Source organism: Osmerus mordax, chromosome 5, assembly GCF_038355195.1.
Source record: "Osmerus mordax isolate fOsmMor3 chromosome 5, fOsmMor3.pri, whole genome shotgun sequence".
Classification (NCBI taxonomy): domain Eukaryota; kingdom Metazoa; phylum Chordata; class Actinopteri; order Osmeriformes; family Osmeridae; genus Osmerus; species Osmerus mordax.
In genome coordinates, this window is record NC_090054.1 from 17,680,806 (window position 1) to 17,707,922 (window position 27,117).

At 46.5% G+C, this 27,117-nt stretch overlaps 3 protein-coding genes across 3 annotated transcripts; 2 read left to right on the forward strand and 1 right to left on the reverse strand.

The window, feature by feature from the left end:
• The first annotated feature begins 4,173 nt into the window (after window positions 1-4,173).
• LOC136943481 (myelin and lymphocyte protein-like) lies at window positions 4,174-6,427 on the forward strand. Its single transcript, XM_067236823.1, has 4 exons — window positions 4,174-4,329; window positions 5,060-5,221; window positions 5,597-5,725; window positions 5,985-6,427. Exons 1-4 carry the CDS (start codon window positions 4,249-4,251, stop codon window positions 6,057-6,059), a joined length of 447 nt encoding a protein of 148 aa, XP_067092924.1. The 5' UTR covers window positions 4,174-4,248; the 3' UTR covers window positions 6,060-6,427.
• Window positions 6,428-6,555: 128 nt separating this feature from the next.
• Window positions 6,556-8,796, forward strand: LOC136943480 (myelin and lymphocyte protein-like). The gene is made up of 4 exons (XM_067236822.1): window positions 6,556-7,054; window positions 7,756-7,923; window positions 8,024-8,149; window positions 8,277-8,796. Exons 1-4 carry the CDS (start codon window positions 6,962-6,964, stop codon window positions 8,349-8,351), a joined length of 462 nt encoding a protein of 153 aa, XP_067092923.1. The 5' UTR covers window positions 6,556-6,961; the 3' UTR covers window positions 8,352-8,796.
• A 1,711-nt stretch (window positions 8,797-10,507) lies between these two features.
• On the reverse strand, window positions 10,508-25,175 carry mrps5 (mitochondrial ribosomal protein S5). The gene is made up of 10 exons (XM_067236385.1): window positions 25,101-25,175; window positions 24,455-24,592; window positions 22,391-22,516; window positions 21,460-21,693; window positions 18,790-18,824; window positions 13,080-13,217; window positions 12,934-12,991; window positions 12,261-12,323; window positions 11,296-11,432; window positions 10,508-11,176 (listed from the first exon to the last, which is right to left on the reverse strand). Exons 1-10 carry the CDS (start codon window positions 25,147-25,149, stop codon window positions 10,952-10,954), a joined length of 1,203 nt encoding a protein of 400 aa, XP_067092486.1. The 5' UTR covers window positions 25,150-25,175; the 3' UTR covers window positions 10,508-10,951.
• Window positions 25,176-27,117: the final 1,942 nt, after the last annotated feature.

The window sequence follows — 27,117 nt, forward strand, 5'->3', positions numbered from 1 at the left end:
TCCTGTTCCGCCACATTCCTGTGTTTCCATGGGGACAACCACAGTTATTTGATCCTTTTTTGTCTGTGACGGTGGAGGATGTTAACAACCCCAAAATTATTGAAGGATACTCCCATGGCAGGGGATCTATGTACTATAATACTGTACTACACAATACTATGGTTGGAGTAACTATAGGACTCTTCAATGCACAGTCAGAGCACATGCCTCAAGGAAATGTGATTGGATGCATTTCCAGCTGTAATGATTGTCGTGATTCAAGTTCACCTCAGAGATGGAGTCTGGTCCTACAGGGCTCTGTGGCCAGTTATCTTCATATCACACGATCGACACTGAAGCCTATCACTGTTTGTCACTGAAATGTTTAACAAGAATGTTTACACGCTCTTTTCACATATTTATTTTCATAGATAATGTGGTGAGCGGTTAGGGAATCGGGCTGGTAATCAGAAGGTTGCCAGATCTATTCCCGGCCGTGCAAAAATTACGTTGTGTCCTTGGGCAAGGCACTTCACCCTACTTGCCTCGGGGGAATGTCCCTGTACTTACTGTAAGTCGCTCTGGATAAGAGCGTCTGCTAAATGACTAAATGTAAATGTGACAAAGCCACAATGCTAGTTTGAATCACCAGACTATCTGAGACTCATGACCCTCAGCTAAAACAGAGACGTAGGACAATAGTCTGTAAAGACTTTGACCCTCAGGTCTACATGAATACATATGGCTGGTGGACTCCTGTCTTAAACTACTCTGCAGTGTTGTAGAGTTTTTTCTATAGAGATTCCCCGCTGTGATAGCCGTAGAGTGTAGTTTCATGTTGACTTCTTAGCAGTGAATGTAGGAGCAGAGATCTGAGAAGGATCACCCAGTTCCCAACCATTCTCTAAGCAGAGCCTTGTGTCAAAGACCGGACCCAAAAAACTGATGGGTGGGATCTTCCAACAGGTCACTTTTCAGCACCCTGAAAAGTGATCCCGTAAGTGGAGAACCCTGTGCAGAGCAGTGCCTGGTGGGAGGGGGGGACAGAGGGGGAGGGGGCAGGAGGTGGGCAGAAGGGGGGGAGGGGGGACAGAGGGTGTTGCTGTGATCCAGGTCTGTGTTCACAGCCAGAGCAAGGACACAACCACTTCTAGTATCTCGTTTTGCTGGTGGATTTTTTTTTTGTATTTCGTCTGTCTGGCACTTTAACACTTTTAATTACACAGAGTACTGAGTGCTTGGTGTGATATTACTCATCCTGTTTTAGCCATGTTAAACTGTTGTGTACAGGGGAACGGTTGAATATCCTGTGGAACCAGATCTGTGGGTCCACCAGATCCACCAGTCTCAGCTGTGGCTAGCTGGGTCAGCTTTGGCCTACCAAAAGTTAGCCAACTGTGTTGCAACACAACATAACCTTCTCCTGTGGTTACCTGGCTGTTTACACACCACAGTCACCATAACACAACTGCTGAACTGTACGGCTGTTCTGTACAACCTATGGCATATGGCATCTGGCAGGTGGCACAAAAATGTGCCACCTGAATTGCTCAATCTATTCAGTCTAAGACTACAGACAAAATGATTAACTAGAAACACATTGAATAGAAATACATAGAAATACATTGTGTAACTCTTGTTTTCTATTGTACACCCATCTCTACCTGAGCTGTGGCATCGGATAAAGTAATGGTATTTGCAATCAGTGCAATATACTTTGTTTTCAGTGTAGTGTATGCCTTAAAGTGTGTGACACTGTACCAAATATCTATCAATCAAATTAGTAGTAATAGTAGTAGTAATAGTAGTAGTAGTCAGCGCAGGAAGATGAGAAGGAGACCAAAGGCATATCAGCGGATGTATATTTCACTAATCAAACACACTGTATGCATTCAAGTCAATGAGGAGTGATTGCTACATTATCCCTGACCTATCTTAGAAAGATGCTGGCCATATTTAAAGTTGTAAAAAAAAAAGCCTTTGTGGGCTTTGAAGGGGGCGTTGAAGTCGGAATTAGTCTGTGAGCTGCTGTTCTTCTCCTCTTCCTCTCTCCCTCCCTCGCCCCTGGTCATTACTGGGTTAACCATTGCACCTAGTGTGGAATAATATCTTTATAAGATCTTTGAACACGCTCTGTGGACCTGGAATCAGCCTGAACAAACCTTATCACAATTGAACAAAGGGTTTAGTGAGCCTGGGTCAGGGGTCAAACCTACTGATGCCAGACTGGGCCTCTCCTCTGTGGGCTCCCCACACAGGAGTGACAGAGTAAACATTTATGTGGCTTCCAAATGGATTTACCATACCGCTAAAATAATGGTCATACTATTGTCAATGGAGGGTGAAGTGCAATTGTTAAATGGACATCTAGATGTTATTTGAAGTAATGCTGTGTTAGAAAGAGAGAATGTACAAAGAAAATGAGCACAAATCTAAGAAGGAAGAGAAGTGCAGCAAATATAACAGTTTACTCTCCAGAATATTAACACTATTTTTACCATTCCGGAATGTTCTACGTCACCATGAGTTCCATTTGACATTTACATGAATAAGAGGAACTGCAGCAAATGGATGAATAGCCTAACTGTCAGTCATATGACACACCTCACAGCCGAGGGCAACAACACACATGTAGCTTTGACTTTCAGGGCATTGGCTTGAACCACTACCTGCTGTTACTAGAAGGAATGGAAAGGCACTGCAAGGTTTTTCAGGCGTGTTTCAGTGCATGTTCTTCAGATCAATCTGCTTTCACTCGTCCTGTCTCATACATAGATTGTGTTTCTTTCCACTGTCTTCTACCTTTTCACACTGTCTCTGTTCCTCTGTTCCGGTGGATCACCTTATAAGTGCACATACCACATATGCTTGCCAAAGCGGTGTGGGTTCAAATCCGGCTGTATGAAGTAATGGCCTGGGCCCGTTACTGCATGCCAAAATCAGAATCAGAATGGGATTTATTCGCCATGAAAGTTTGCACAGACAAGGAATTTGCTTTGGCAGGAAGGTGCATACAATAAACATATAGGGACCTAAAATTTAAATATGTGGACTATCTATACTAAGGGTACATAAACTAGCAGTACTAAGTGTAATTAGAATTTAATAAAATATACAATAAAATAAAATATAAGTTGCCGTAATTTACAATATAAAAATACAAAAATACAAATATTACAAAAAATACAAATGTACAAGATACAATTTTGTAATGCAGTGCAAAAAGCAGTGTGTTTTAAGCAGGAAGTCATTAGAGTCAGTGTGAACCCTTGGCCTTGTTGAAGAGGCCAACAGCGGAAGGGAAGAAAATGTTTTTGGCGTGAGGTATTGGTCCTGATGGACCGCAGCCTTCTGCTGGAGGGGAGTGACTGAAACAGGGAGTGTCCAGGGTGGGAGGAGTCGGCCACAATCTTCCTCGCTCGCCTCAGGGTCCTCGAGGTGTGCAGGTCCTCGAGGGTAGGCAGATTGCAGCCAATCACCTTCACAGCAGTGCAGATGATAAGCTGCAGCCTACTCTTGTCCTTGGCAGTGGAGAAAGGACGCAGCCCTGAGGTGATCCGGTGCTGACGGACCGGGAGTCAGAGACTTGTGTTCCCAGCTTAACGCACTGCTTCCTGTCAGACAGGAAGTCTGTGATCCACCTGCAGGTGGAATCAGGCACGTTCAGCTGGGAGAGCTTGTCCTGAAGCAGGGCGGGGATGATGGTGTTGAAGGCAGAGCTGAAGTCCACAAACAGGATCCTGGCATAGGATGCTGGGGAGTCCAGGTGCTGTAGGGTGAAGTGGAGGGCCATGTTAACTGCATCGTCCACAGACCTGTTGGCTCTGTAGGCAAACTGCAGGGGGTCCAGTAGAGGGTCTATGATGTCTCCCTCTCCATACACTGACATTCTGTCTCTCTAAACTGTCACAATCATAAGGAATAACGGCAGAAATAACCCCCAAAAAACTAAAGACAAACCAACACCACACCTTCTCCTTGTTATGCAGAATGAGAAAAAAAAGGCTGTTACTCTAAGTACCAGCAAAAAGAAACCAGAGACTCATTCTCATCTCACGAACAAAGGGCCTCTCCCCTCACTAACGCACACACCCAGGACCTGATCAACTGGCATTTTAGAGGCATGACAAAACAAGCAAGCATGAGTTATTGACAAGTGACAGGGTGGGTCCAGAAATGGGGTAGCTTTATAAAGAGTATTTTCTCATGTAATGTTTCATTGTAGAGAGGAGGTTGTGTTAGGTAGACAGGCACACATTCACTAAGATTATGGCCTCATCCAGCCACTCGTTACCCAGTGGTGGTAATGTCTTCACCACCATACCGGACATCTTCTTCATTCCTGAGTTTGTAAGTAACGACCGAATCACCCTCTGCTCTGGGTTATGGGCTAGCGCCCAGTTTCATCCCAGCAAATATACAGTATACTTGACATGGAAAATGTATCATTTCAGATATGGCTGTGGCTCAGAGATGGTATTGATTTCTTAATGTAATATTGTAAAATTTAGACCACTGCAACTTTTTCTTTCATAAGTTGAGAAGGACAATTTTGTGTGAGGAACAGAAGGGTACAATTTAAGAGGCAACTGCAAATGTTACCATTCTGTTCCTTATTCAAAATTTTCATTCTCAACGTCCCATTCTCAAAAAAATGAAAGAAAAAGGTGCAGTGGTCTAAATTTTTTCCAGAGCTGTATTTTGAATCAGCACAAACAACGGCTATGTATGAAGGGAAGCTGTTTTTTGAAACGTTCCTCAATACCAGTACTAAACGTACAGTAGTCTGGGCTGCTAATTTAATGTAAACCTCAATTAACGGCACAATTTGGACACCTCAACACAGTTAAACCACAAAATAAGTGTTATTAACTTCAAATATGAGATTAATATGAAAATGAATATTACACAATGAACGTTGGAGTGAATAACAATCAACTTTGTTTAACGGTGTGTTTGTGGAAAGAGGAGACACAGAATGAAAGAAAAAATGTGCGAGCTGTATTTAACTGACTGTGTGTACAGTATGTGTGTGTGGGCCGTACATATTGATCATGTGTTTTGTGTGTGTGTTGGGCAGGTGTTTGGGGGTCTTGTGTGGACCCTGTTGGCCTCCACTACAATTATGGGCAACCCTACAGGCTATGTGATGTTCGTGTCTCTCTTCTGCTTCGTCATGACCACAATCTGGATGCTTATCTTCGTCTGTGGGTGCAACCAGCGCAGCAACTGGCCAACTCTGGTAACGCACGTCACCTTCACTGCCAAGTCACACAGAAAGAAACAAAAAGAGAAAGAAAGAGAAAAAGAAAAAAGTTTCACAAAAGAAAGAGAGGAACTATGCTCATTATGACCACATTGGTATCCAGTATTTTGTTAGCTGTTGTACACATATACTGTAAGAAAGGCTGGTAGAATCAGTCAATGGGACAGTTGCTACAGGCACCAGCCCCACCCATGGAAACCTAGAGTAGTATTGTACTAGACACTGCATCATTCCTATTGATTTAAGTGACAGTTTTTTTCTCTGCTTGCAACGTTGGAAATATCAAACCCATACAGTGTTCTATCCTCTAACATTCCATCTGTGTCTTCTGCTGTCTCTGTCCCACTTCAGGATGTAGCGTACCATTTCCTGGCGTCCCTCCTCTACCTCAGCTCCTCAGTAGTCCTGGCTTATTTAATCATCGTGCTGCAAACAACCATAAGTGGCACCGAGATTTCCAAGTTATTAATTGCTGCTGTGGTAGGTTTCTCCTCTCCCTTAAATTCATAAAATATATTCAAATTCTAAAACTACAGTTATTTGCTATCATGGGCAGTGAAACCGCCCATGTTATAAACAATTCATGTTATAATTCACATGCAAAAATACATGACCATAACCCAAATAATGTAATACAGACCCTGACCTAGTAAAATCATATGTGAATCAACATTTTAACTTCTTCAGTCAATTTGAGCAGATTTACGATTTGCTAACTTCCTTTTTGTTTGAATGACAGGTGATGTCTTATCTGGCAACTCTATGCTACTTCCTCCATGCCATCTTCTCTGCCATCAGATGGAAGTCTTGCTGAAGACCAGCAGCATCCACAAAACAGTCTGTTATCACAAGTGACTCATCTGCTATCTGACTACACAGATCTCAGATCAGATACGAGACACATTTACCTGAGACATTTACACTGTGCCAAGCCAATGAAAACAGACCCGAGAGACCACCCTACTCTTTTGTTAAATTATATGAATTACCACCAACTCCTTTTATTTTACAATTTCAATCAAATATTTCAGTATGACTGACATGTATAACGTTTCAAAAACAAATTGTATGCTTTTAGATTGTAATCTATTGTACATTTGAATTGTATTTCAGACACAAGCTCATTTGAATGTTGGCATATACTAACATGTGACTGGAAATAAAAATATTTATACAATCCCATATATTTGCATGTTGCATTTACCTGAGAGAGACAGAGAAAAGAGAGAGAAAGTCTGAAGCTTTTTAAAAGATTAATAATCCCTTTCTTTAAGATACCTGCCTAACTGCCTGCATGAACGGAAAGAAGTCAGGCTAAACAATTTACCGATTTAAAATCGTTTTTTTGAAACATTGGGAATGCAGAATTATATATGTTATTTTGCATAAGTCTTCCGCACAGGGATGGTACTGAAAGGGGAGAGCCCATGAAGATAAACAATTTCAACAACCCGCACAAAACTCGACCAAATTACATTGTTTATTAACCCTCATGAACCACGACCACTCCCACCTGCTTTTCGCACCAGTTGCCCTCTTTCTGCGGATGAAACGGTCACACCAGTCTTTGAAGGGTGTGTCCAGGGGGGGGGGGGGGGGGGGGGCATGGCCAAGCAGGTTCGTCTAGTTTAGCATTTCTTGAATTGGAAGTTACCAACCTGTTGCTCTGTTAGTTGGCAGAGTGTGGAGTGAAGCTAGCCAACGGAAAGCACAGTGATGGCAGCCACCACTGCCCAGATAGTGGGTAGTCTACCCAGTGGTTTGGGTGTATGCACCACGGCGCCGGATATCTTCTATCTACCGGAACTGGTAAAAAAAAACACATCTATTTATTTTCATTTATTGTCTTCTTGTATGACATTTAAAGTCATCAAGTATTAATCATACAATTTCATAAATGAAATTCGTGTTGCAATCAGAAGAATAAACATCCTAAATTGCATGTAGGACTATTTATATGACGATTCAAGCAAATTATAATAATGTAATAAATATAATGAATGAATTATAAAACTGTATTCGTTATGGTTTACGTAGGCCTCTTCACCATTTTTATTTAGTACTTTTGTAAGAAGATGCTGGTTTTGAAACCATGACTTATGTTGGGGTGTGTGTAAAGGTAACAGCCTAGGATGAGGTGAACGAACTTGATTTGACAAAGTAATACTTGTAGCTCTTTCTAGAGTAGAAATAAGAAATGTATACTGAGAAAAATCAGTACCCTGAAGGCATGTTAAAGAGCACAATGAACACCAGCAGTGGGGGAGGGTACAGAGAGGACCAGAGCAGGGAGAAAAGAGAGAAGAAGAGAGGGGGGGGAGTAGAGTGGGTCAGATCCCATTGGTGGGGGTTCAGAGCATCATGGCAAGTTGAATATTATCAGGCTCAAGTTGTGTGTGTGTATTGAATGTCAGATTTTGTTTGATTGGGCAGTACATGTATGTGTATGTTGGCAATGCATGGATACCTGTAGTTACTGTGCTCTCATTTCTCTATTTGTATTGACACAGATCTTTGGGGGTCTGGTGTGGATCCTGGTGGCATCTACACATGTGAACCCAAATAACCCCCAAGGCTGGGTGATGTTTGTGTCGGTCTTCTGTTTTGTCATGACCTTCCTCTGGCTCGTCATCTTCGCAGCTGGGGGCCACAAGAACAGTGGAGGGTGGGCCGCAGCGGTAAGTATGTTGGTGTTTGCAAGACTAGAATAAATCAAGCAGACCTCAGATATTCCACGTGAGAACGTGCTTGACCCAGGTGTGTTTGCTTCGTATCCAGGACTTTGCATACCACGGTCTGGCGGCCTTCTTCTACCTAAGTGCGTCTGTGATTCTGGCCGAACTCACGATCAGACTAAAGACTGAAGGTGGCTTCAAGCACTACCAGATTGACATTGCTGCTGTGGTGAGGCCTCAACACAATAATAACATAGTCAATAGTGTCAACAGCTGGGATTGTCTGTGCAGTCTGAATGAGCAGCACGTGTGACTATTTGCATTCCGTTGAAATTCCTCCCTCCCTTTTCTTTCAGGTGTTTTCGTTCCTGGCCACGCTTTTTTACTTCATCCATTTCATTTTGTCATCCATTCGATGGAAGTCGTTTTAAAGGTCATGGATTGGACATTGTGTGTTTTCTATGTGTGTCTGTGTGAGAGACTGAAAGAAAGGACGTTATCAGACCTGTCACTCTCCATAGATTGTATACCAACATCTGGAAACCTTGCAAAGGGTTGAGAAAGAAAGGGTTTTGTTTATTTTCACTGATATATAATCTAATCAAATAGCTTCTCACTTGTAAAATATTTTTTTATGGGGAAATCTGCACCAGATTGTTGTTGACACACGGTTAAACGTCCCTGACACTGCCACGTATTTTATATGATCTCTACCTTATCAGTAAAAATGTTTTATACCGTACATAACTATCGCTAATTACTTTTTATATCCACCTGATATGTGAATTATATTTCGTTAGGTCTGAGGTTGTCTCCACTGGAATTTTTATAGAAAGACTTCTTTTAAAATTGTAATAAAATACCCAAATCAACATGCCACATTCTCTGTGGGATTTTCTTCAATGTTAACCCTTACAAAATGTTCACTGATAAAACTAAGACTTGACAGCTAAAAGGTATATTGAGGTTTGTATTTGTTTAATTACTCAAGAAGGGTGGCTGTGTTGAGTAATCCCTTTAAAATGACACTAAACTGACATCTAAAAAAATGACACTATCAAAAAAAAAAGACCTAAAGTCTTTAGATTTTTAGCCTTTCAAACTGTTCATTTTCATTTACAGTTGCAAAAAATCTCCAACTTGTGTGTGTGTGAAAACAAACCAATGACCTTTCCTGTCAGAGGAAAAAAGACCACACCCCAATACCTGCTGCTCTTATCTCTTGAACTTGTGTGAGACAAGAATGTAAAGATGAGAAGAGGAAAAAACGACACAAAAGAAAGGCAAGGACACTGAGAAGTACCAAAAACAAAGGGAGAAAAGGGAAGACGATGACAAGAATACTGGTATCTAGAGGGAGAGCCTACAGGGTTTATTTACCTACAGACAAGAGACACGGTCAGATGGCAGACCCATCTCTTAGGACACAAAAGGTCTATTTTAAACACATCCATGTTGACACTGTCCACTGTGCTGAGGGAGGTATTGTAGGCAGTTTGTCAGAAGGCCATGTTTCTCTGGGCTTGCTTACATACAGACGATTATTGGAACGAGGTTTGCTGGATTTAAGTTGGAATGAAAGTTTACAGTAACAGGGTTTTTTTTGCTGCTGTTTTCTCATGTGACACTTGTCAGACACTCGTCAGATATACTTGTATTTCTTATAGATAAATAAAATGTATATAATCTACGGCATATATTTTTTAAGATACCAAATTATATAAGCAAAAAGTGAATAGTTTTGAGATACTTCCAAACATCAGTCTCTAGACGTCTTATGTTAATATATTAATAGCACCTCCATCTGGCCAAAAGTGTAGCACTACACCACATAACTTCCATCCATCTAACCTGCTACTTCAGACTTCCACTTCAGATGGCCAGCTAATGGGTCTCCACTATGAGCCCCTCCTGCTGGTGTGACAGGCTGCCCCAGAGCAGCCACACAGCCTGGAGAGCAGCACACCAACCTGCTTCTTCCTGAGGACTGTCTTTATCTACCGTCTCCCACGGGGCATGAGCCAAACTGGGGTGAAGACCACAGCAGCACCTCCACGCACGCACGGACATGCATATGAACACAAACATAAATATAAATACACAGACACACAGAGAGCGACCTGCTGGGACGGCTGACATTTACCAGGCAGACAGGAGACCGCAGGGGGTCATAGCGTGAGTCAAGGAACACACACTAACAGGTCTGATCAAACTGGGATAGTCACTGCTGAGATGCAAACTCTTAAAGCTATCTGTTTACTAAGTGTTACAGTCTGGGGAAAATCAAATGAAAAGAATATTTTGAAGCTATTCGGTCCTGAGAATTAGTCTCCAACTGTGCGTGGCGAGTGGTTGCGGTCTCTGTAACAGCAGAGCGGCATGTGGGTGGGTTTCCTCAGTACGTCTGAAGACTGAACCCCTGCTGAGAAAGTGACACTGGCTGACAGATGCAAAGGGGATAAACAGGAAGCGCATCCATCACTTCCTGTGCAAGTTGATTGTTTATGACAATCTCAAAAGGATGGTTTGAACTGTGCGCCATCTCCACCGCCAACACTTTCAAGAAAAACAACACACACACAGAGGATTTCAGTGGTACATGTTTCTATTTGACAGCTCACATTCTGACACCGTAATACACAAAATAATACGAATCCTTTTTTTTAAGTCCGAAAAGGAAAGGAAATCTATCGGTTGAGTGAGATGCTCTCTGAGTCTATGACTCCACATACATGTCCAGGATTGATGATGTCATGACCATCTGGAACAGTCTCTGTTGACCTCAGCGGAGCTCTGGTCTAACCAGGATGAAGCATTTGGAATTATTACACCCAGGACATGTGCCGCCACATGGCAGCCCAACAAGCTGGTCAAGAAAGCCTCAACCCCACCCAACACCAGACCCACTCTCCTCCAACAACCCTGCCCAGCGCCCCCCCTCCCCATCTTCGGTGCAGTGGAACGGGCCAGTCCAGCGAGCCAGCGCTTTAGGGTCGATGGTGCGGTTGGCGACGCTGACGTAACGCCGGTGTCACCAGATGGTTCTCTTGACGCCGGACCAGAAGGACTTCTTCAGTCCCTGCGCGGCGCGGACGTCCTCCCAGTTGAGGCGCGTGTCGGGGATCTCGTCCTCGCGCTCGGGCTCCCGGCGCGGGCCGCTTCGGGGCGTTGCCACGACGACGGGCAAGGGGCCGCGCTCGGCCGTGAACTCCACCACGTGGAGCTCCTTCTTCTCTGCCAGAGACTGGTGGGTCTCCTGGAGGAGGGAAGGAACAGGACAACGGGAGGGTCGGTCTCCAGTCTGGACATTTCATGGCGGCTTGAGTTAGAGGAAGCTATGGAAATCAGAAAAGGTGTGTGGTTGTACTCTCTGACCTGACTGGCCAGTCCAGTGAAAAGCGCTCTGGTGATGTTGAGCAGGTTGACTGAGCCCTCCACCTTGGCATACATGTCCTTTATTCCAATCAGCTTGCACATGGTGATGACAGCACGGTGACAATGCAGACCATAACCTGCAGCACGGAGATGAGAGTGAGACCTTCCTTCTTACACACACACACACAATTCTTGTGATCCCTGCAAATTTGTCCTGTCTGGCAAGAGATTTCACCCATGAAATTGTTTGATTTTGCTTTGAAAAATGTCGCATTTCCCATTCTGTACTATTGTGGTTCAGATGTTATTGTTTCTCTGTAGCTTAAGTATTATTATTGTTCGCCGTGCCTGGTAGCTGGAATGAACATACTTTGCACTGTGCCTTGTAAATACACTGTTCCTACTCTACAGAAATACTGTTAGAACTATGCACCTCTGATTCTTGACATACACAATTTGTACGTTGCTTTCGATGAAAGCATATGCTAAAAGTAAAACATAGGTTACAATAACTCACAATCACGTAATAGTGTTTGCTAAGTTTCTCCATCAAACCTTTTTGTCTTCAGTTTAACTCCAGGCAGCCCTGATGTGTTGGGGTGGTTAACAGTCTGACAGCTGGAGGAAAGCTGTGGGCTTTCAGAGCTCCTTACATAACACCACCCCTCAGCCCTCTCACAAGTGGCTCAGCGCGTGGCCCCAATGTGTCAGCGAGTGAGTGAGGATCTCCCGGGGTGTGCATGGAAGGGTCCACGTTGTGCGTGTGTGTGTGTGTGTGTGGTTGGGGAGGGGGTCTATGATATCAGCATAGTTGTGGTTCTGGTTTCAGGGCAGATCTGTGTGTGAGTTCAGCTCTCATCAGCATCTTAGTCCTCTGAAGGGGAATACACGTGGTAGGAAAACAGAAGCGCACACACACACACAGACAAACACGCATATATGAATAAACACAAAATAACGCACACCTTTATTCTGCTTCTTCATGCGAAGGGTGGTCCTCTTGCAAGTGGAATTAATGTCATGATAAACTGTTGAACACAGAGAGGGACAGAGGTTAACCACACCGCTAACTACACCGCTGTCTGCCAACAGGAGTGGGATACAGCATCTCCTCCTGCTGACTCACTGCCTCGCGGGTCACTTCCTGCCATCTGAGGACCTGCTTCCTGTGCAACTGTGAGTGAATGTAACAGAAGGATGAACGTGTCCCACAGACACACAGAAAGTGTCGCTGTGTGACACACGGACATACAGCAAGCGTGCGCACGCACACTAGCGTGCACACGTTCACACACACACGCGCGCACACACGCCACCCGCGAAAACAGAACATTTGGAGGAGCTGCGGGAGGTCTCTTGCGGCGCAGCCTCCATGTACGTGTGTGTTTATGCACATGTGTGTGAAAGTCTGACTGTGTGTGTGTGCGTCAGCGTGTACTGTATGTGTGTGAGATGACTCGCACCGTGGCAAAGTCTCAGCGAGAGAAAACACAGCCGTCCCCCCCAGAGAGCAGCGATGTCATCAGGGAGTTGTAGGCAGGCACCTCCAACTCTCCTGCTTGCTACACCGGAACACTTTCCAGAAGATGGAGAATCAACGCTCACAGTCCTGATCACAGACGAGGCTGGGTGACTTACTGGTGTGGTTGTTGTACAGCTCTATGTAGTACAGGTAGTGGACAGCTCTGTTCTTGGCCTACAGGGGAGAGGAGAGGTGTCAAGACGGGAAGGGTGTGTGTGTGTGTGTGTGTGTAGGGTTCTCTACAGGATATTTCCAGGCCTACCTTCCTGAGCGCCGTGTTCCGGTCGGCAGCTTTGCCCAACGCGAAGCCCGCTGCCCCGCTGCCGTTGCCCACGGCGACCAGGCAGCTGATGGACCTCTTCCTGCCCTCCTTGGCGGTCATGTTGAACACCGTCTTCATCTGTCAATCACAGGACAACCGAGGGCGAACACTGTGAGGGTTCCTTCAACACGCTCTCCTCCCTACTTTTTCTCGACTTCATGACCTTCTAAATAATTTAAAAAAACTACAACAAAAACAACCGTATTGAAATGATGGCTGTTTCCAGGTGTGTTCCTCCCATCTCCTCTCAACCCCACTCAGCTTAGATGATGTGGACCTTTGAACACACTTTGATCTTTCTCCCAAACAGACGTCACGACCACGCTCACTTTCTGAGCACAGACTGAGGAAAACATTCCTTCAGACATTAAGGGCAGCGAGTGCATGTGTCGGTATGTGAGTGTGCGCATCTGCACGGATGCCAAAGTGCGCGTGTGTAAGCGCAGGCCGTCAGGGATACATCCCATCTCCCACTGAGACGTGCTCCCCAGATTTAAGAGGTTCCCATCGATCGGAACCAGCAGAACGCTGCCCTTTCCTGTCGACTCGCTCTCCTCCCTCTCCAGATTTATGAGCTGCAGTACCCCCTGGTGACAGCAGGGGGCACTGTGAGCACAGCACAGTTCCATGGGGAGAAGGGAGGGGGGGCTAGGCGTAGTCATAAAACATCGGAGAAGCAACTGTTATATTCACTGCTGGCGGACAAACACACAGAAACTCTAACGTGTGCACACACACAGACACACGCACGCATGCTTGCTCATGGACACACACACACACACACACACACACACAGAGCACTCCAACTCAGACCATGACGCACTGTGCCTCAACCTGGCGGCCCGGCCTGTAGATTAAGGAGGGAGGGGCGAGGAGGAGGGGGGGCAGCCCTGTGAGATCTGCATCATCATCACGGATGTGGTGGTCGTCATCACGATCACCTCCCAGGTCTGAACTGGCCCCACACAGCACAGCAGCTGACTGGGACCACACAGCCCCACACAGCACAGCAGCTGACTGGGACCACACAGCACAGCAGCTGACTGGGACCAGGACCACACAGTGATGCTGCCAGCCCTCACTATCCTTCACTTCTCATCTCTGATGGGCTCTAGATGATGACCTGGACTACCCTCTTGTGACCGAGTACAGTGTGTGTGTGCGTATTACTTGTAATTGATAAAGTTAAAACTCGAGAGGGATTTGCAGCTGAGAGAACTTCAAAGGGAAAGGCACTGCCCTAAGCTCAGGAGTTACATAACACACACACACACACACACTACAGTAAGGGGTTTATAATATATAGGCTGCAGGGCCAACACTATCAGGCTACAAGTTAAGGCAAAACTCATGACCGCTCAGGACCCCGCCATGCACGTGTACACACGCGCACACGCACACACACACACACACACACACACCATCTGTAGTCACACTTCAGAGGGAGCTGGAGAGAAGGGCACGGAGCATTAAAGCAGGACAGAAGTCTTCAACGGAGGAGATGAAACAGTGAGACCAGATCGAAGGCTGGGGAAGAGATGAGGACTGGGAGAGATGGATGCAGCAGACCCAGAGAGGAGAACATGAGAGAGAGCAAAAAGAGAGGAGAGAGAGAAAGAGGAGGGAGGGAGGAGAGGACGAGAGAGAAGGAGAGCGGGCAGACTCCCACCCGCAGTCTGGTGCAGTAACAGTAACACACAGGGCCATCTGTTCAGACTGATTGGCACAGCAGAGGATCATCATTATCACCACCAGCTCCCCAGCCACCACCCCTACCTTACCCTATCCTCCACACACACACACACACACACGCACGCACACACACACGCGCACACACACACACACAACAGCTGGACAGTCTCCCTGCAACTGTCAGACACAGAGGGAGGTGGAGGAGGACAATAAGTGTGTGTGTGTGTGTGGGGGGACACACACCAGGGGGTCACCTCCAGCACACACAGGTACAACCCCTGCTCGGCTCAAACGCCACCAACCATGTGATCCCACGGCAGAATGAGTACTGGAGTGTGTGTGTGTGTTCACACATCAGCTCCAGAAGTGGAAAAGGAGGCTCAAGGAGACACTATTGAAATCCAATTCACTGCTGAAAATGACTATGAAACAGTTTAGAGAGCAGGAAACCATTGCGAATGGTTATTTGACTATTGGAAATGTAGCCTAACTCCAATATCAATTCACAGAGACGAGGAAGAATCGAGAGCCAGAGAGGCAGGATGAGGTGAGGGGCCTGGAGATGTGGTGGAAGAGGGAGAGAGAGAGAGAGAGAGAGAGAGAGAGAGAGGGGGAAGAGACAATCTGGGAGACAGAGCAAGCTCTGATTGCATGCTGTGTCGTTAAGCCACTTGGCCATTATATCCATGTTGCCATTCGCAGCTATCTACCAAGTCTCTCTCTCTCTTCTGGTTCTTCATTCTTGCACACCCTCACCAGATGACTGGATGAAATTCCTTCTTTTTCCTCCAATCAACTATAGGATCCAATATGGCTTGTGCTGTACGACCGCTATTGATTTAAATGGAGTTAGCAGCCATCCCAGAAAATCCCTTCACCACGCACTCAGTTTAAACAGGCCAGACGCATTAAGACCGCAAAGCGGAAAACATAATTGCGATGGTTAATCAAACATGCATGAAGTCATCAAATATGAGTTTACTGCTGCTGTGATGGCAGGCTGAGAATACGGCCTGGCTGGTGCCAAGGCTCATCACCAGCACGCAGAGAGGCTGGGGCTGGTCGCTGAGGCTGGTGTTGAGGCTCATCACCAGCACGCAGAGAGGCTGGGGCTGGTGGTTGAGGCTGGTGTTGAGGCTCATCACCAGCACGCAGAGAGGCTGGGGCTGGTGGCTGAGGCTGGTGTTGAGGCTCATCACCAGCACGCAGAGAGGCTGGGGCTGGTGGCTGAGGCTGGTGTTGAGGCTCATCACCAGCACGCAGAGAGGCTGGGGCTGGTGGCTGAGGCTGGTGTTGAGGCTCATCCACAGCACGCAGAGAGGCTGGGGCTTGTGGCTGAGGCTGTTTTTGAGGGCTGGGGCCTGGGGTTGAGGCTGATGTTGAGGGTTTAGGTTGAGGCTGGTGTTGGGGACTGAGGCTTGGGCTGGGGTAGAAGATTGAGCATGAGGCTGGAACTGGGAGATTCTAATAAGACCATATAACACACAGACCCAGTCGTGTTGTTAAGAAAGTGGAAAGTTTCATTCTCATACAGCACAGAGTTGGATGGGTGTCCTTTCAAGGTTGTTCACTTTGAAAAACAGAACAAAAACTTCAATGAGTTTAACCCATCTTCTTTAATGAAATAACCACCAGAGAAGAAGAGAGTCCGGTTTGTGGATTTGGCCAGAGGCCAAGACACCATTCATGGCTCTCCCCTCTCTCCCTGTCCTCGGCCCACGTCCCAGCGCAGGAAACAGCCTCTCTAATGGCATTCTGCTCTTGTCCTTGGGAGAAAAGCCCCTTTACTGGAAGCATTTCATTTCATTAAACCAAATTTATAGGGGGGATGGAACTCATAAACTCATCCATCAGTTTCCGGGGGACCCAAGAGAGTGTGGCCCTGCATCACTAAGGTTTGGAAAAGAGTAGGGAGGGTTGTTGATGTGACACACACGACTTATCTAATTAGCTGAGTGCTGCGGACTGCAGCACCTGGTCGATGCTGGGCTGCATCACTATACTGTAGACTACAGGTGGGCCAATAGACACACAAACACACACACTCTCACACACACATTTCTACGCCCTGACAATCCCTTATGGCAGACTGGACTGGAGAATTTATAAATAGGAATACATGCCAAAAACCACGACATTTAAAGTTCAACCCATCTTTTAGACGTGAACATCTGACATCAGAGTTTATAACCCACCTACCACACACACACACACACTACACTGATTAGAATGGTTTCTAGTCGAAGCGTTTATCTCGAACGGATCAGTTTCATCATGCACCAGAGCCAGGTGAAAAATGAAAATAAAAGTGTGTTTGTGTAAGGGGAAGAGAGACACCGGGCATGAGAATGTGTGTGTGTGTGTCGCAGATAAGAGATCCCTTCCTGCAGGTACAGATGGTCTTTATTTCAGGCATTAGTGCCCAGAGTATCTGTGACTGTGTGTGTCTGCATCTCCTCCCACTAGATAAGCTGTATGGATGGATCCCTGTCACTTACACACTGCCCTCACTCCACTCCTAACTCAATCAGCTTAAAAAGAGACAGACATCGTAATAAAGAGTGATCCGCTGAGTTGCATAACCCCCCCCCCCCCCCCCGACGTCCATCTATCTGTCCCTTCCGCCACAGTGTCCCTCTCTTAATAAGGATGAAGAAGGGATCTTTCCTGTGGGTTCAGGCTCGCTTAGGTATCTCTCCATCACAATAGACTGCCTTGATTTCAATTTCCTCTCAGAGCAGGTGAGCTCTGATAACAGCCCTTTCCTCCCATGCCCCCCTTCCAAACACATCCACATCATATCCATATCCACTTTAGACTGGCGCCTGCCTCTTTACCCCAACAGGAAATATAATAACTTCCAGAAATAGAACACAACGTCATAACTACCCACAACAGTGACATCAAGTGTGAGTCATAGAGCCAACCACATGACTTCCCCTAAACTCATGCCCCCTGCGACTGGTGATCTGAGACTGGATTGGATGTTAGGAAACAATACCCTTGGGTAGGACATTTACATTTACATTTAGTCATTTAGCAGACGCTCTTATCCAGAGCGACTTACAGTAAGTACAGGGACATTCCCCCGAGGCAAGTAGGGTGAAGTGCCTTGCCCAAGGACACAACGTCAGGTGCCACGGCCAGGAATCGAACCAGCAACCTTCTGATTACAAGCCCGACTCCCTCACTGCTCAGCCACCTGACTCCCTCAGTAGTCCAGCTCATTAAAACTCCTCCAATCCTCACGTGTGTGTGTGTGTATCATATGTATCATGTGATACGCTCCAGCATCACTCAGTATTATGTCCCACCCCCTCGGAGAGTTCAATACAGGTTCAAGTTCTTTTATCCTATTGGTTGGTGTACAGTACCAACCCACAGGACCCCCAGGCCTGTGACAACGACAAGCTGCTCTTTCTCTTCCTGCCGCAGAGGAGCTATGGGGAGCGGCGAGGGACATGCAGCGCCTCCCTCACAGGCAGCCAGAGAATATCAGACGCCCCCCTCCCTTCCCCTCCCTCCGTCCATCCCTCTCAGGGACAGGAAACATCCATCATTCGAGGCGACAGGCTTCTAAGACTCCACACACCAGGGCTGAGGCATCCCTAGCCCTGCCTGGAGAGCTGGCTCCCTAGCCCTGCCTGGAGAGCTGGCTCCCTAGCCCTGCCTGGAGAGCTGGCTCCCTAGCCCTGCCTGGAGAGCTGGCTCCCTAGCCCTGCCTGGAGAGCTGGCTCCCTAGCCCTGCCTGGAGAGCTGGCTCCCTAGCCCTGCCTGGAGAGCTTGCTCCCTAGCCCTGCCTGGAGAGACTCACCCAGTCACAGCAAACCAAGACAATGAGATAAGAAGTCTTCTCCCCCCTACACTGTATAGACCCAGTCTGAGTGTGTGTAGATATTCCTTGAGTAGCTTTAGTTAGATCTGGCTACGGTCCATGCAGCAGTTTAACAGGACTCACCTCAATCACACGGGAGTCAAAGTCTTCATACGTCTCTGTAGAGAAAGGAAAACAAGAGATTTGGTTTAACCAGGAGAGCCTCGGCAGAGATGGGATGTGGTTGAAACCCATCCAGAAAAGTTGAACCTTGTTAGTTCTTAACATCCTGCTTCTTATTCAGGGTGGCTGCGTTTGTGACTGTCAGGGTTTATCAGATCAATTCAGACAAACTGGTCTTGGATTAAACATGTAATTACGCTGGGAATAGGAACTGTAGAAGAAGCTCCCTGAGCGAATCAGGGAGAATTAGCAACTGGCTTTCAGACGGATAAATAAAAGGGGTGATGAAGGTGAAAGATGGGAGAGGGAAAGACAGGGAAAGGGAGAGAGATTAAAATATATATATATATATATTCTCATGATATTGTGAATGCAGGGGATCCAGTTTCCTAGTCCGCAAGGATAACCTTAAACTTAGACAAGCTCCAGGTATTCGTTCACTCACAAAACGATTTAGTCTACACTTCAAACCGTAAACAGGTGTGTGTGTGTGCTTCGTGGAGAGATAACAGGAACATCGTTAAGGATCAGAGGTCAAACAGCAGCAGCTCTGAGATGTCCATGGCGACACGGCCATCCGTCGTCATGGTACCCAGATTTGTGCTCCAGATGGACTATCCCTGGGGTCTCCAACCCTGCTCCTGCAGAGCTTCCTTCCAGTTGGGTTTTGGCCCAGCTGTAACTAACCTGATTCAACATGTCCACCAGCTAATGATTTGAATCAGGTGTGCTAGATTAGTTCTGGAGCGAAAGCCCACAGGGTGGGTCTCCAGGAGCAGGGTTGGAGACCACTGGACTAACCTGAGCCAACAACCTAACTCCCCTGCCAGCAGGACAGGCAATAACCCTGGCCGTCGCTGGGCACACATTTCCCATCATCGCCGAAATAAATACAGATATGATAACCAAATCAATTGTGGCCTTTGTGGAGCGGGCAAGAGTGGAATGAAAGTGAGATTGCTCTGTCTGTGGGGTGCCACTGTGCAGGGAACATCGGGGCAGGAGGGGGCAGGTGGACAATCCCTGTTTGATTGTCTTCCAATTTCAGAAATGAGAGAAACAGAGAGAAAGTAATAGAGCTGAGAGAAACAGAGACAGAGAAAGGGAAGGAAGAAATGGAGGGAGAGAGACAATGGTCCCATCACTTTCCTGTTACTGAACTGCCCAGTTTGCTCTATGTAAAAGTTGTCTGGATGGTTCAGGCTTCTCCCCAGTAATAATATGACACTACGAGGGGAGGGCCAGACAAAGTGTGTGTTTCCCAGGGTGAGTAAGCAGCCTGTGAGGAAGGGTAAAAAGGAAGAGATGAGTTGTGAGGTGAGGAGAACAGAGTGAAAGAGAGAGAGAGAGGAGAGGGGGGGTCAGAGGTTGGGGAGGGTTGAGCTGACTGGAGATGATGAAAGAAAAGGAGGGAGGAAGGAAGGGAGGGGGGACGGACAGACTAGGAGAAGGGTAGGGAGAGGCTTAGTGTCTATATTAAAATGAACACCCTCTCTCCCTTAGAATACAAACTTGGGTAAAAAAAGAAATGATATAAAAAATAAAATACATAATATTTAAATCATTTAATTAAAATCAAACCTATCATCTAAGTGCCAGAAGGTGTGTAATAGTGAGCTGACATGATTGAAGCCCAAGGCTGATGGATAGTTCTAGATTAGGTGTGTGTGTGTGCGTACGCACGAGTGTGTGTGTGTTTGGAGGGGGTAGTTTGCCGAGGGAGACCCATCAGTCAGGTCTGTCACAGCAGGTAAGCTCTACTGGCTTTCCCTTCTTCCAGCTGTCAGCTTCTCTAGCTCCCTCCCAGTCACACACATACTGTACCGTACACACATACGGTACACACACACACACTATACTGTACACACACACACACACACACACACATACTGCACTGTACACAAATACTGTACTGTACACACACACACTGTACACACACACACACACTGTACACACACAGGTGGAGGTACTGTTACCAGTAAAAAAAAGAGTCCAGGAGATTGAAAGGCTCTATTGTCGTGGCGTAGTCTAAAGGCACCGTTTTTTTTTTCTCCCATAGCAGTGGCATTTAACAGATTCTGGAGAGTTCTGGAAGCGCGACTCATGCGTGAAGTGATCACTGATGGGTAATAGTGTGGGTGAGGAGGTGAAGCACATCATGCTTCAAGGTGCCAACTCTTGAGAAAGATAATACCTCCATGTGCAAAAAAAACCCCACTATACTACACAAGCACAATCCCCCCCCCCCCCCCCCCCCCCACTCTGAACCTCCGTTGGGCCCCCCCACTCTGAAGCCCTCACCTCCGTTGGGCCCCCCCACTCTGAAGCCCTCACCTCCGTTGGGCCCCCCCACTCTGAAGCCCTCACCTCCGTTGGGCCCCCCCACTCTGACGCCCTCACCTCCGTTGGGCCCCCCCACTCTGACGCCCTCACCTCCGTTGGGCCCCCCCACTCTGAAGCCCTCACCTCCATTGGGCCCCCCCACTCTGAAGCCCTCACCTCCGTTGGGCCCCCCCACTCTGAAGCCCTCACCTCCGTTGGGCCCCCCCACTCTGAAGCCCTCACCTCCGTTGGGCCCCCCCACTCTGAAGCCCTCACCTCCGTTGGGCCCCCCCACTCTGAAGCCCTCACCTCCGTTGGGCCCCGGGTCTGGGGCCCCCAGGCTGATGCCTCCCCAGGAGTGTCCGGTCCAGCCCCTCTCCCTCTTCACCCTCATCTTCCTCCTGCGGTCCCAGTCCTCCCGCTGGCGCACCAGCTCCGCCTGCAGCTCCACCTGCTCCGCCTCCCCGCGCCGGGACATGGTCTGCACCTCCCCGGCCCTCACCACAGGTGCGTTCAGACCGGGCCACAGGAACCCCCCGCGGCCTGGGGGAGGGGTGGAGGTTAGGAAGGATGGTGTGGGAATGGAGGGATAGAGAAGGGCGGAAAAGTCGGGGACTTTGATTTGGGACGATTGGGGGAAAGCATGGGTCAAGCTGTATACACAAAGGGATTGATTGAGAACTTCTCCCTTTTTTTTTTATCCATAATTCAAAGTGGGGAGTTTACAAAATGGACGATCAAGTTATGGGTTCAACTTGGATCCGATGGATTTTTTGAAAGGACAAACCGATTTGAAAGTCTGAGAGAAAACTCAAGACAGAGGAGGGGACAGAAAGATCGACTGCCGCTAGCCAAGCTATGCCGAGAACGACAGTGATTTAATTTCCACTCTTTAAAGTGAGCAGACGTGGTAGACATGGGAATGAAGAGGGATTCTTCTTGTTACAAATTAATGCAATTAATAAAACACTAATGGTAACAGATTAATAGTCTGCACAGACCCACTCGCTGTCCGTCTAAATCTCATTAGTCTCAACTCCTCAACTCTCAGAATGTCCCACCAGATATATGACACTAACTGATCCGGATGTCAGCTCTCTTGCCCGGTTCACATTAAGGTAAAGAGATATGCAGAAATATGAATGCCCTCTTTCTGTCCCGAACCTCTGCAGGATATGGGATATTGATATGGAACAATGGATCTGACTGGAGGTCAGAGCGAGTGTCGCCGCGTACGCACCTTCACCGATCTGCTGTCCTCTGTTCAGGTCCTTCTTCATCTTGCGCTTGGTCCTCTTCCCCCGACCCTTCCTGGCCCCGGTCCCCGTCTCGGCCGACACGCCGCACCACAGCTCGTCTGCCGTCACTGCGGGGCCGGAGCAAGACGCACGGCGTTAGCGGGGAAGATGAAACAGCGCATGCGACGGCGTGAAAGGAGCCCACAGAGGGCTGTCGCTTCGTGGGCCTCCTCGTCCTCTTTGGAAAGGACAAAGGAGAACTAAAACCTGTTTCCCCTAGAAGGATCCAGACAGGTGTGAGGTAGATAAAGGAACAGAGTTGCTGCACTACCTCTAGTTCTAAATGTGCCTTTGGATCCTCCACCTGCTCCCGCTTAAACCCTCTGGGGCTGGGATGTATTTATCTGAGAACCCATCTGCAAGCAAAAGTATGCTGCCGAATTATGGCTCAGCTGTGCATTCTGCTATTGTGTAAAACCTAAAAAGCAGAGTAAACGATTTATTTGGCAGCCGTTTTTCATCCAAGAGGACGACATACGGGGGGATTTGAACCAGCGACTTATTAGTCTGCAGGCAAATGCATCTACCAGTAAGCTACAGCACATCCCCAACTAATCTCCCTGCGGCGCCGTGTGGATCGACCTGCAGTAGCTACACCTGATGGGCCCTTGCTTCGTCACAATCTGCAGAACTGCACAATAACCAATTCAGACCCACTGGACCGAGCGGCTACGGGAGGGTCTCTGCAGACGGCAGCCAAACGGCCTCTCGGGCGAGTGCTCCTTCAACACTGCCCCCGGCTCTTTCCTCCTGGTTTTTGGTGATTTTCAGCTGCTTCTCAAGCATCTGGAGATGCGGAGCGCCGTGCGGAGGTTTGATTGTGAGTTAATTAACGCAGGCGGTAAGCCAGCTAATGAGTGTGCTTGAGTCTCTAACGAGGCTTTGTTTGTGGTCCCCGCTAGAGCTCTTCAGACGGCAGGATTCAAACAGTTATACGACCCATACAGGACTGGGACTATTACGGGTCGTTCTGACAGTGAGAGACTCAAATCTAGGCAGCTGGTCGTCATACACATATCCATATATGAATATACCAGCCATGGCTATATGAACTGGACTGTGTCCAGGACTAAATGAGACATTTCCTATGAAAAGTATTCCTAAATTGTGTACGTAATGCTGCCTTGAATACAATACAGTTGTTCTTCCCAAAAGTAATGAAAGTCTTTAAACATGCGAGACCCAGCATGGTTGACCCAGATCAACCATGACTCACTCCTTTCAGAGAGGGACGCCATCTAACTCAGATGAAAAGTAAACAGCAGGTATTTAAATATGAAACTTCTTGAGTGAAGACAGAGACATAGCATAGAATTATTATGAGAATTATGTCAGTTTGAATAAAGTGATAAACAAGTGTATAAACAACTGTGTGTGTGTGTGTGGTGTATCTTCCATGTATAGACTTATATGGTGACAGATGCAGATAATTATCTCCAAAAGAGCCACAGGAAATGGGAGGAGGCAGAAAGTTAAAAGAAAAAAATATAAAGAAAGTAAGTGAGAGAGAATGATAGAGATTGAGAGAGAGAGAGTCAAGTCAAATAACCACCTGTCGGTGAAATTGCTCTGTTTGACAGATTCACCTACTGTGAATAAGTCTCATTCTTTTACAAAAGAACACTACTTAAATGCTCAAGAAGTATTTTTATTACAATGAACAAATGACTCTCTATGAAGGAAATAGGCTAAGCTTGGGTACATGCATACCACCCTGTCCCCAGCCACTAAAACCGGTTGTCTTAACTGTTACTGGTACTGCAGATCACTGACTAAGGAGAGACAGAAGTATAAGCCTACTACACACACACAACTGAATATTAACTTTTATATATACAGTACCAGTCAAAAGTTTGGACACAGGACAATGTGTCCAAACTTTTGACTGGTACTGTATATACAGTATATATTTACTTTTTATCTACAATTAAAAATGATAGGTATATGGAGTTAGCCATGCTCTAGCCACAATCTTCCACAGCTCTTCAGCTAATAATGGGACTCACGCTTGTTGAAGAAGCTGCCATGTCTTGTCTGCTGCCAGGCTGAGGGGTAGGTGGGGCAAGGGGGCCGTAGGGAGGCAGAGCGTCTTGCCAGGTGGGTGAGATGGAGAGGGCCAAATGTTGCCCTGAGTGGTGCAATGCCTGAAATACAAGAAACAAATTGAAAATACATGTATGTTGTGCCCCACATGCCACTCCTGTGTCAGTGGGAAGGTGCACTGCTGTCACTAGGTGGTCGCCGTAATCCTTCAATAAATCAAAATGTTAACTAGATACATGGTTCGGCGGATAAATAAATCAATGATCTAGTCAAATACATCTGTCTAAAATATCTAATGTTGCTCAATTGATTTAGCACCTTATTATAGCTATACTGAGGATTTAGAAACGCCAACCCGGTATAGACTAAACTCGTTTTGGATCTCGGTGTAGCATGGAATTTGGAATCCCATGCTACAACGTGAGAACTCCGCCCAGGTGGCATTTCTCGGCTTACAAAATTGAGTCGGGAAAGATCACTTGCTAGCTTTTAGCAACGTGGAATACAGCAATGTCGATTAGAGATTCACCATAAATCATTAAGATATTCACATATATTACTGTAAATATAAATACAATGTGAAAGCATGTCATAGGAAGATATATTCACCTTCCAACGTTACTCGGAGGGCACTGCACACCCTTAAGGAAGACGCCATCTTGGATTATGTCTGCGAGGTCTTGCACAGCACAACAAGAGGTCCCCGTGTTGCCTGATCAAAATTCAACTGAGAAGGAGGTTAGAAAACGGGAAATGTGTAATGTTATCTGGTTAACATCATGCTAGGAAACTGATTTAGTATTTTGTAAATACTCTGCTTCACAAAACATTTTCAGTTTTACCATGATTCATAGCCTACAGATGTAATCGAATATTGTGAGACAATTTTTGAACACAATTGTTGTAATATTTTTCCAATTAATTATAGTAATTATTATTACATTTCAGAGAGCCAATAGCGACTTCTGGTGTTGTTTTTTTCTGGCAACACTGCTTACAAACAGTTTCTTCTCAATGTGACCTCCAGACCTGCAGTAGGCTTGGGGCTGAAGCTGAAAAATTGCAGTGTAAATAAAATAACACCAAACTATGCTGCGACAGCCACACACTTCATGTGTGATACCCTTTATAAAATATTATGACTTGGCTATCTGCCTCTGTAACTGAATTTGCAGTCTACAAACGTTTATTTACAATTGGAAAAAGAGGAAAAGAGGCACCAGTCATTGGCTGTAGATCACTTTCCAGAAGGAAAACCCAGGAAATGAGGCAAAGAGATGGGGATGCAGAACACAATACACCTCTAGCCAGATAACGTGCTATTGAACAGGTTAAGCTTTATTGCATCCACAGTCTGAGGGTCCATTTTTCCAACATCCTCGAGCTGTCAGAGAATATGACAGGAAACAAATTAAGAAGCTTCTGGAACGTTTCCGACAGTCAGCAAAGCAAAGAACCACAGAGTTCGAATTTTCCTTTTTCTCTTTTCTGTTCAGTGTTATTTATAAGATCTGCAGGAAAGGAAATAATGGAATCACAGGGCCACAGGAAAGAGGTTTTCAAGTAAACGCAGAAGGATCAGCAACTGCTATCTCCCCTTCTGTCTCTCTGGGGCCTTGATTGCAAATTGCTCTCAGGCCTCATGCATAATTATCAGCCTCATAGGTAGCTTGGCTGCTGTAACTAGCCGTAAATGTGAGCTGGTTGTGGTTGACTGAAGTCAGTCCAGAGAGCCTTAGAAGTAGCACTCACATGGAGTTGTGGGTGGCAGGGGAGTCGTTTACTGTATCACAATGGTTGAGATATTGCATAAGCCCATATATTCGTCAATCTTAAAGGATCTTTGCAAATCCACAGCTGTTGTTTTTTCACAAGTCTCCCCAGTTGTTTCCTCCCTCCATGTGACTGATGGCCATAATCAGCGCCAATTTTTGTGTGCTATGCTTCCAATCAGCTCCTTAATGTCCATCGGCTGGGGCTTGAGATGCTGATGTTTTGTGGGGTGTGTGAGTAGCGGCCACCCACCGTCACAAACGCTGGCCTTTTTGTGTGATGGAGCGGGGACCATATTCACAGCATGTGTCTCACTTCCTGTTAGTGAGTGTAATTTGACGGCATTATATGGCTTTTCTGTGATTTAAAAGATGGGTGCAATCAAAGGTTTGACAAAGGAGGCATGGATATCGAGCTGTGTTTGAGTGTGGGGATAAATATGAGTTTGGACTCTTGTGTAACATAGAGAAACACAGAGAGAGACCCCACAGTTTCTAACAGGAAGCTATACACCCACGCACGCATGCTCTCCATCTCTCATTCCCGTGTGGACTACAGAAATCCTCATGGCTTGTTGACTGATTGATGTCAGCCTGTAATCTCCAAAGCCACCTGGACAGGACTGATTTAGTTCTCTCTCCGGACTTGACTTGCCTGACAGGGATCAATATATCCCTGTTGGCACCTGCTAGCTCCTGCCTCAAACCCCAGTCCAGTGTCTCTTTTTCTGGCATGGAGATTGAGAGTCAAGTACAGTAGGTAGAGAAAAAGACACTAACTGAGATTCACAAATAAAATAACTGATGATTTGGGCAATTTTTTTTTTTACCACATTCCATTCCACATGGGTTAT

Excerpts from the sequence above, each read along its gene's own strand:
- mrps5 (XM_067236385.1), bottom strand. The coding sequence starts at position 25,149 with ATGGCGTCTTCCTTAAGGGTGTGCAGTGCCCTCCGAGTAACGTTGGAA. Across the intron at positions 18,825-21,459 it reads AGACCCGGGGCCCAACGGAG|AGACGTATGAAGACTTTGAC; the intron begins GTGAGGGCTTCA and ends CTTTCTCTACAG. Across the intron at positions 13,218-18,789 it reads TTGACTCCCGTGTGATTGAG|ATGAAGACGGTGTTCAACAT; the intron begins GTGAGTCCTGTT and ends TGTGATTGACAG.
- LOC136943481 (XM_067236823.1), top strand. The coding sequence starts at position 4,249 with ATGGCCTCATCCAGCCACTCGTTACCCAGTGGTGGTAATGTCTTCACC. Across the intron at positions 4,330-5,059 it reads TCTTCTTCATTCCTGAGTTT|GTGTTTGGGGGTCTTGTGTG; the intron begins GTAAGTAACGAC and ends TGTGTTGGGCAG. Across the intron at positions 5,726-5,984 it reads AGTTATTAATTGCTGCTGTG|GTGATGTCTTATCTGGCAAC; the intron begins GTAGGTTTCTCC and ends TTTGAATGACAG.
- LOC136943480 (XM_067236822.1), top strand. The coding sequence starts at position 6,962 with ATGGCAGCCACCACTGCCCAGATAGTGGGTAGTCTACCCAGTGGTTTG. Across the intron at positions 7,055-7,755 it reads TCTTCTATCTACCGGAACTG|ATCTTTGGGGGTCTGGTGTG; the intron begins GTAAAAAAAAAC and ends GTATTGACACAG. Across the intron at positions 7,924-8,023 it reads GTGGAGGGTGGGCCGCAGCG|GACTTTGCATACCACGGTCT; the intron begins GTAAGTATGTTG and ends CTTCGTATCCAG.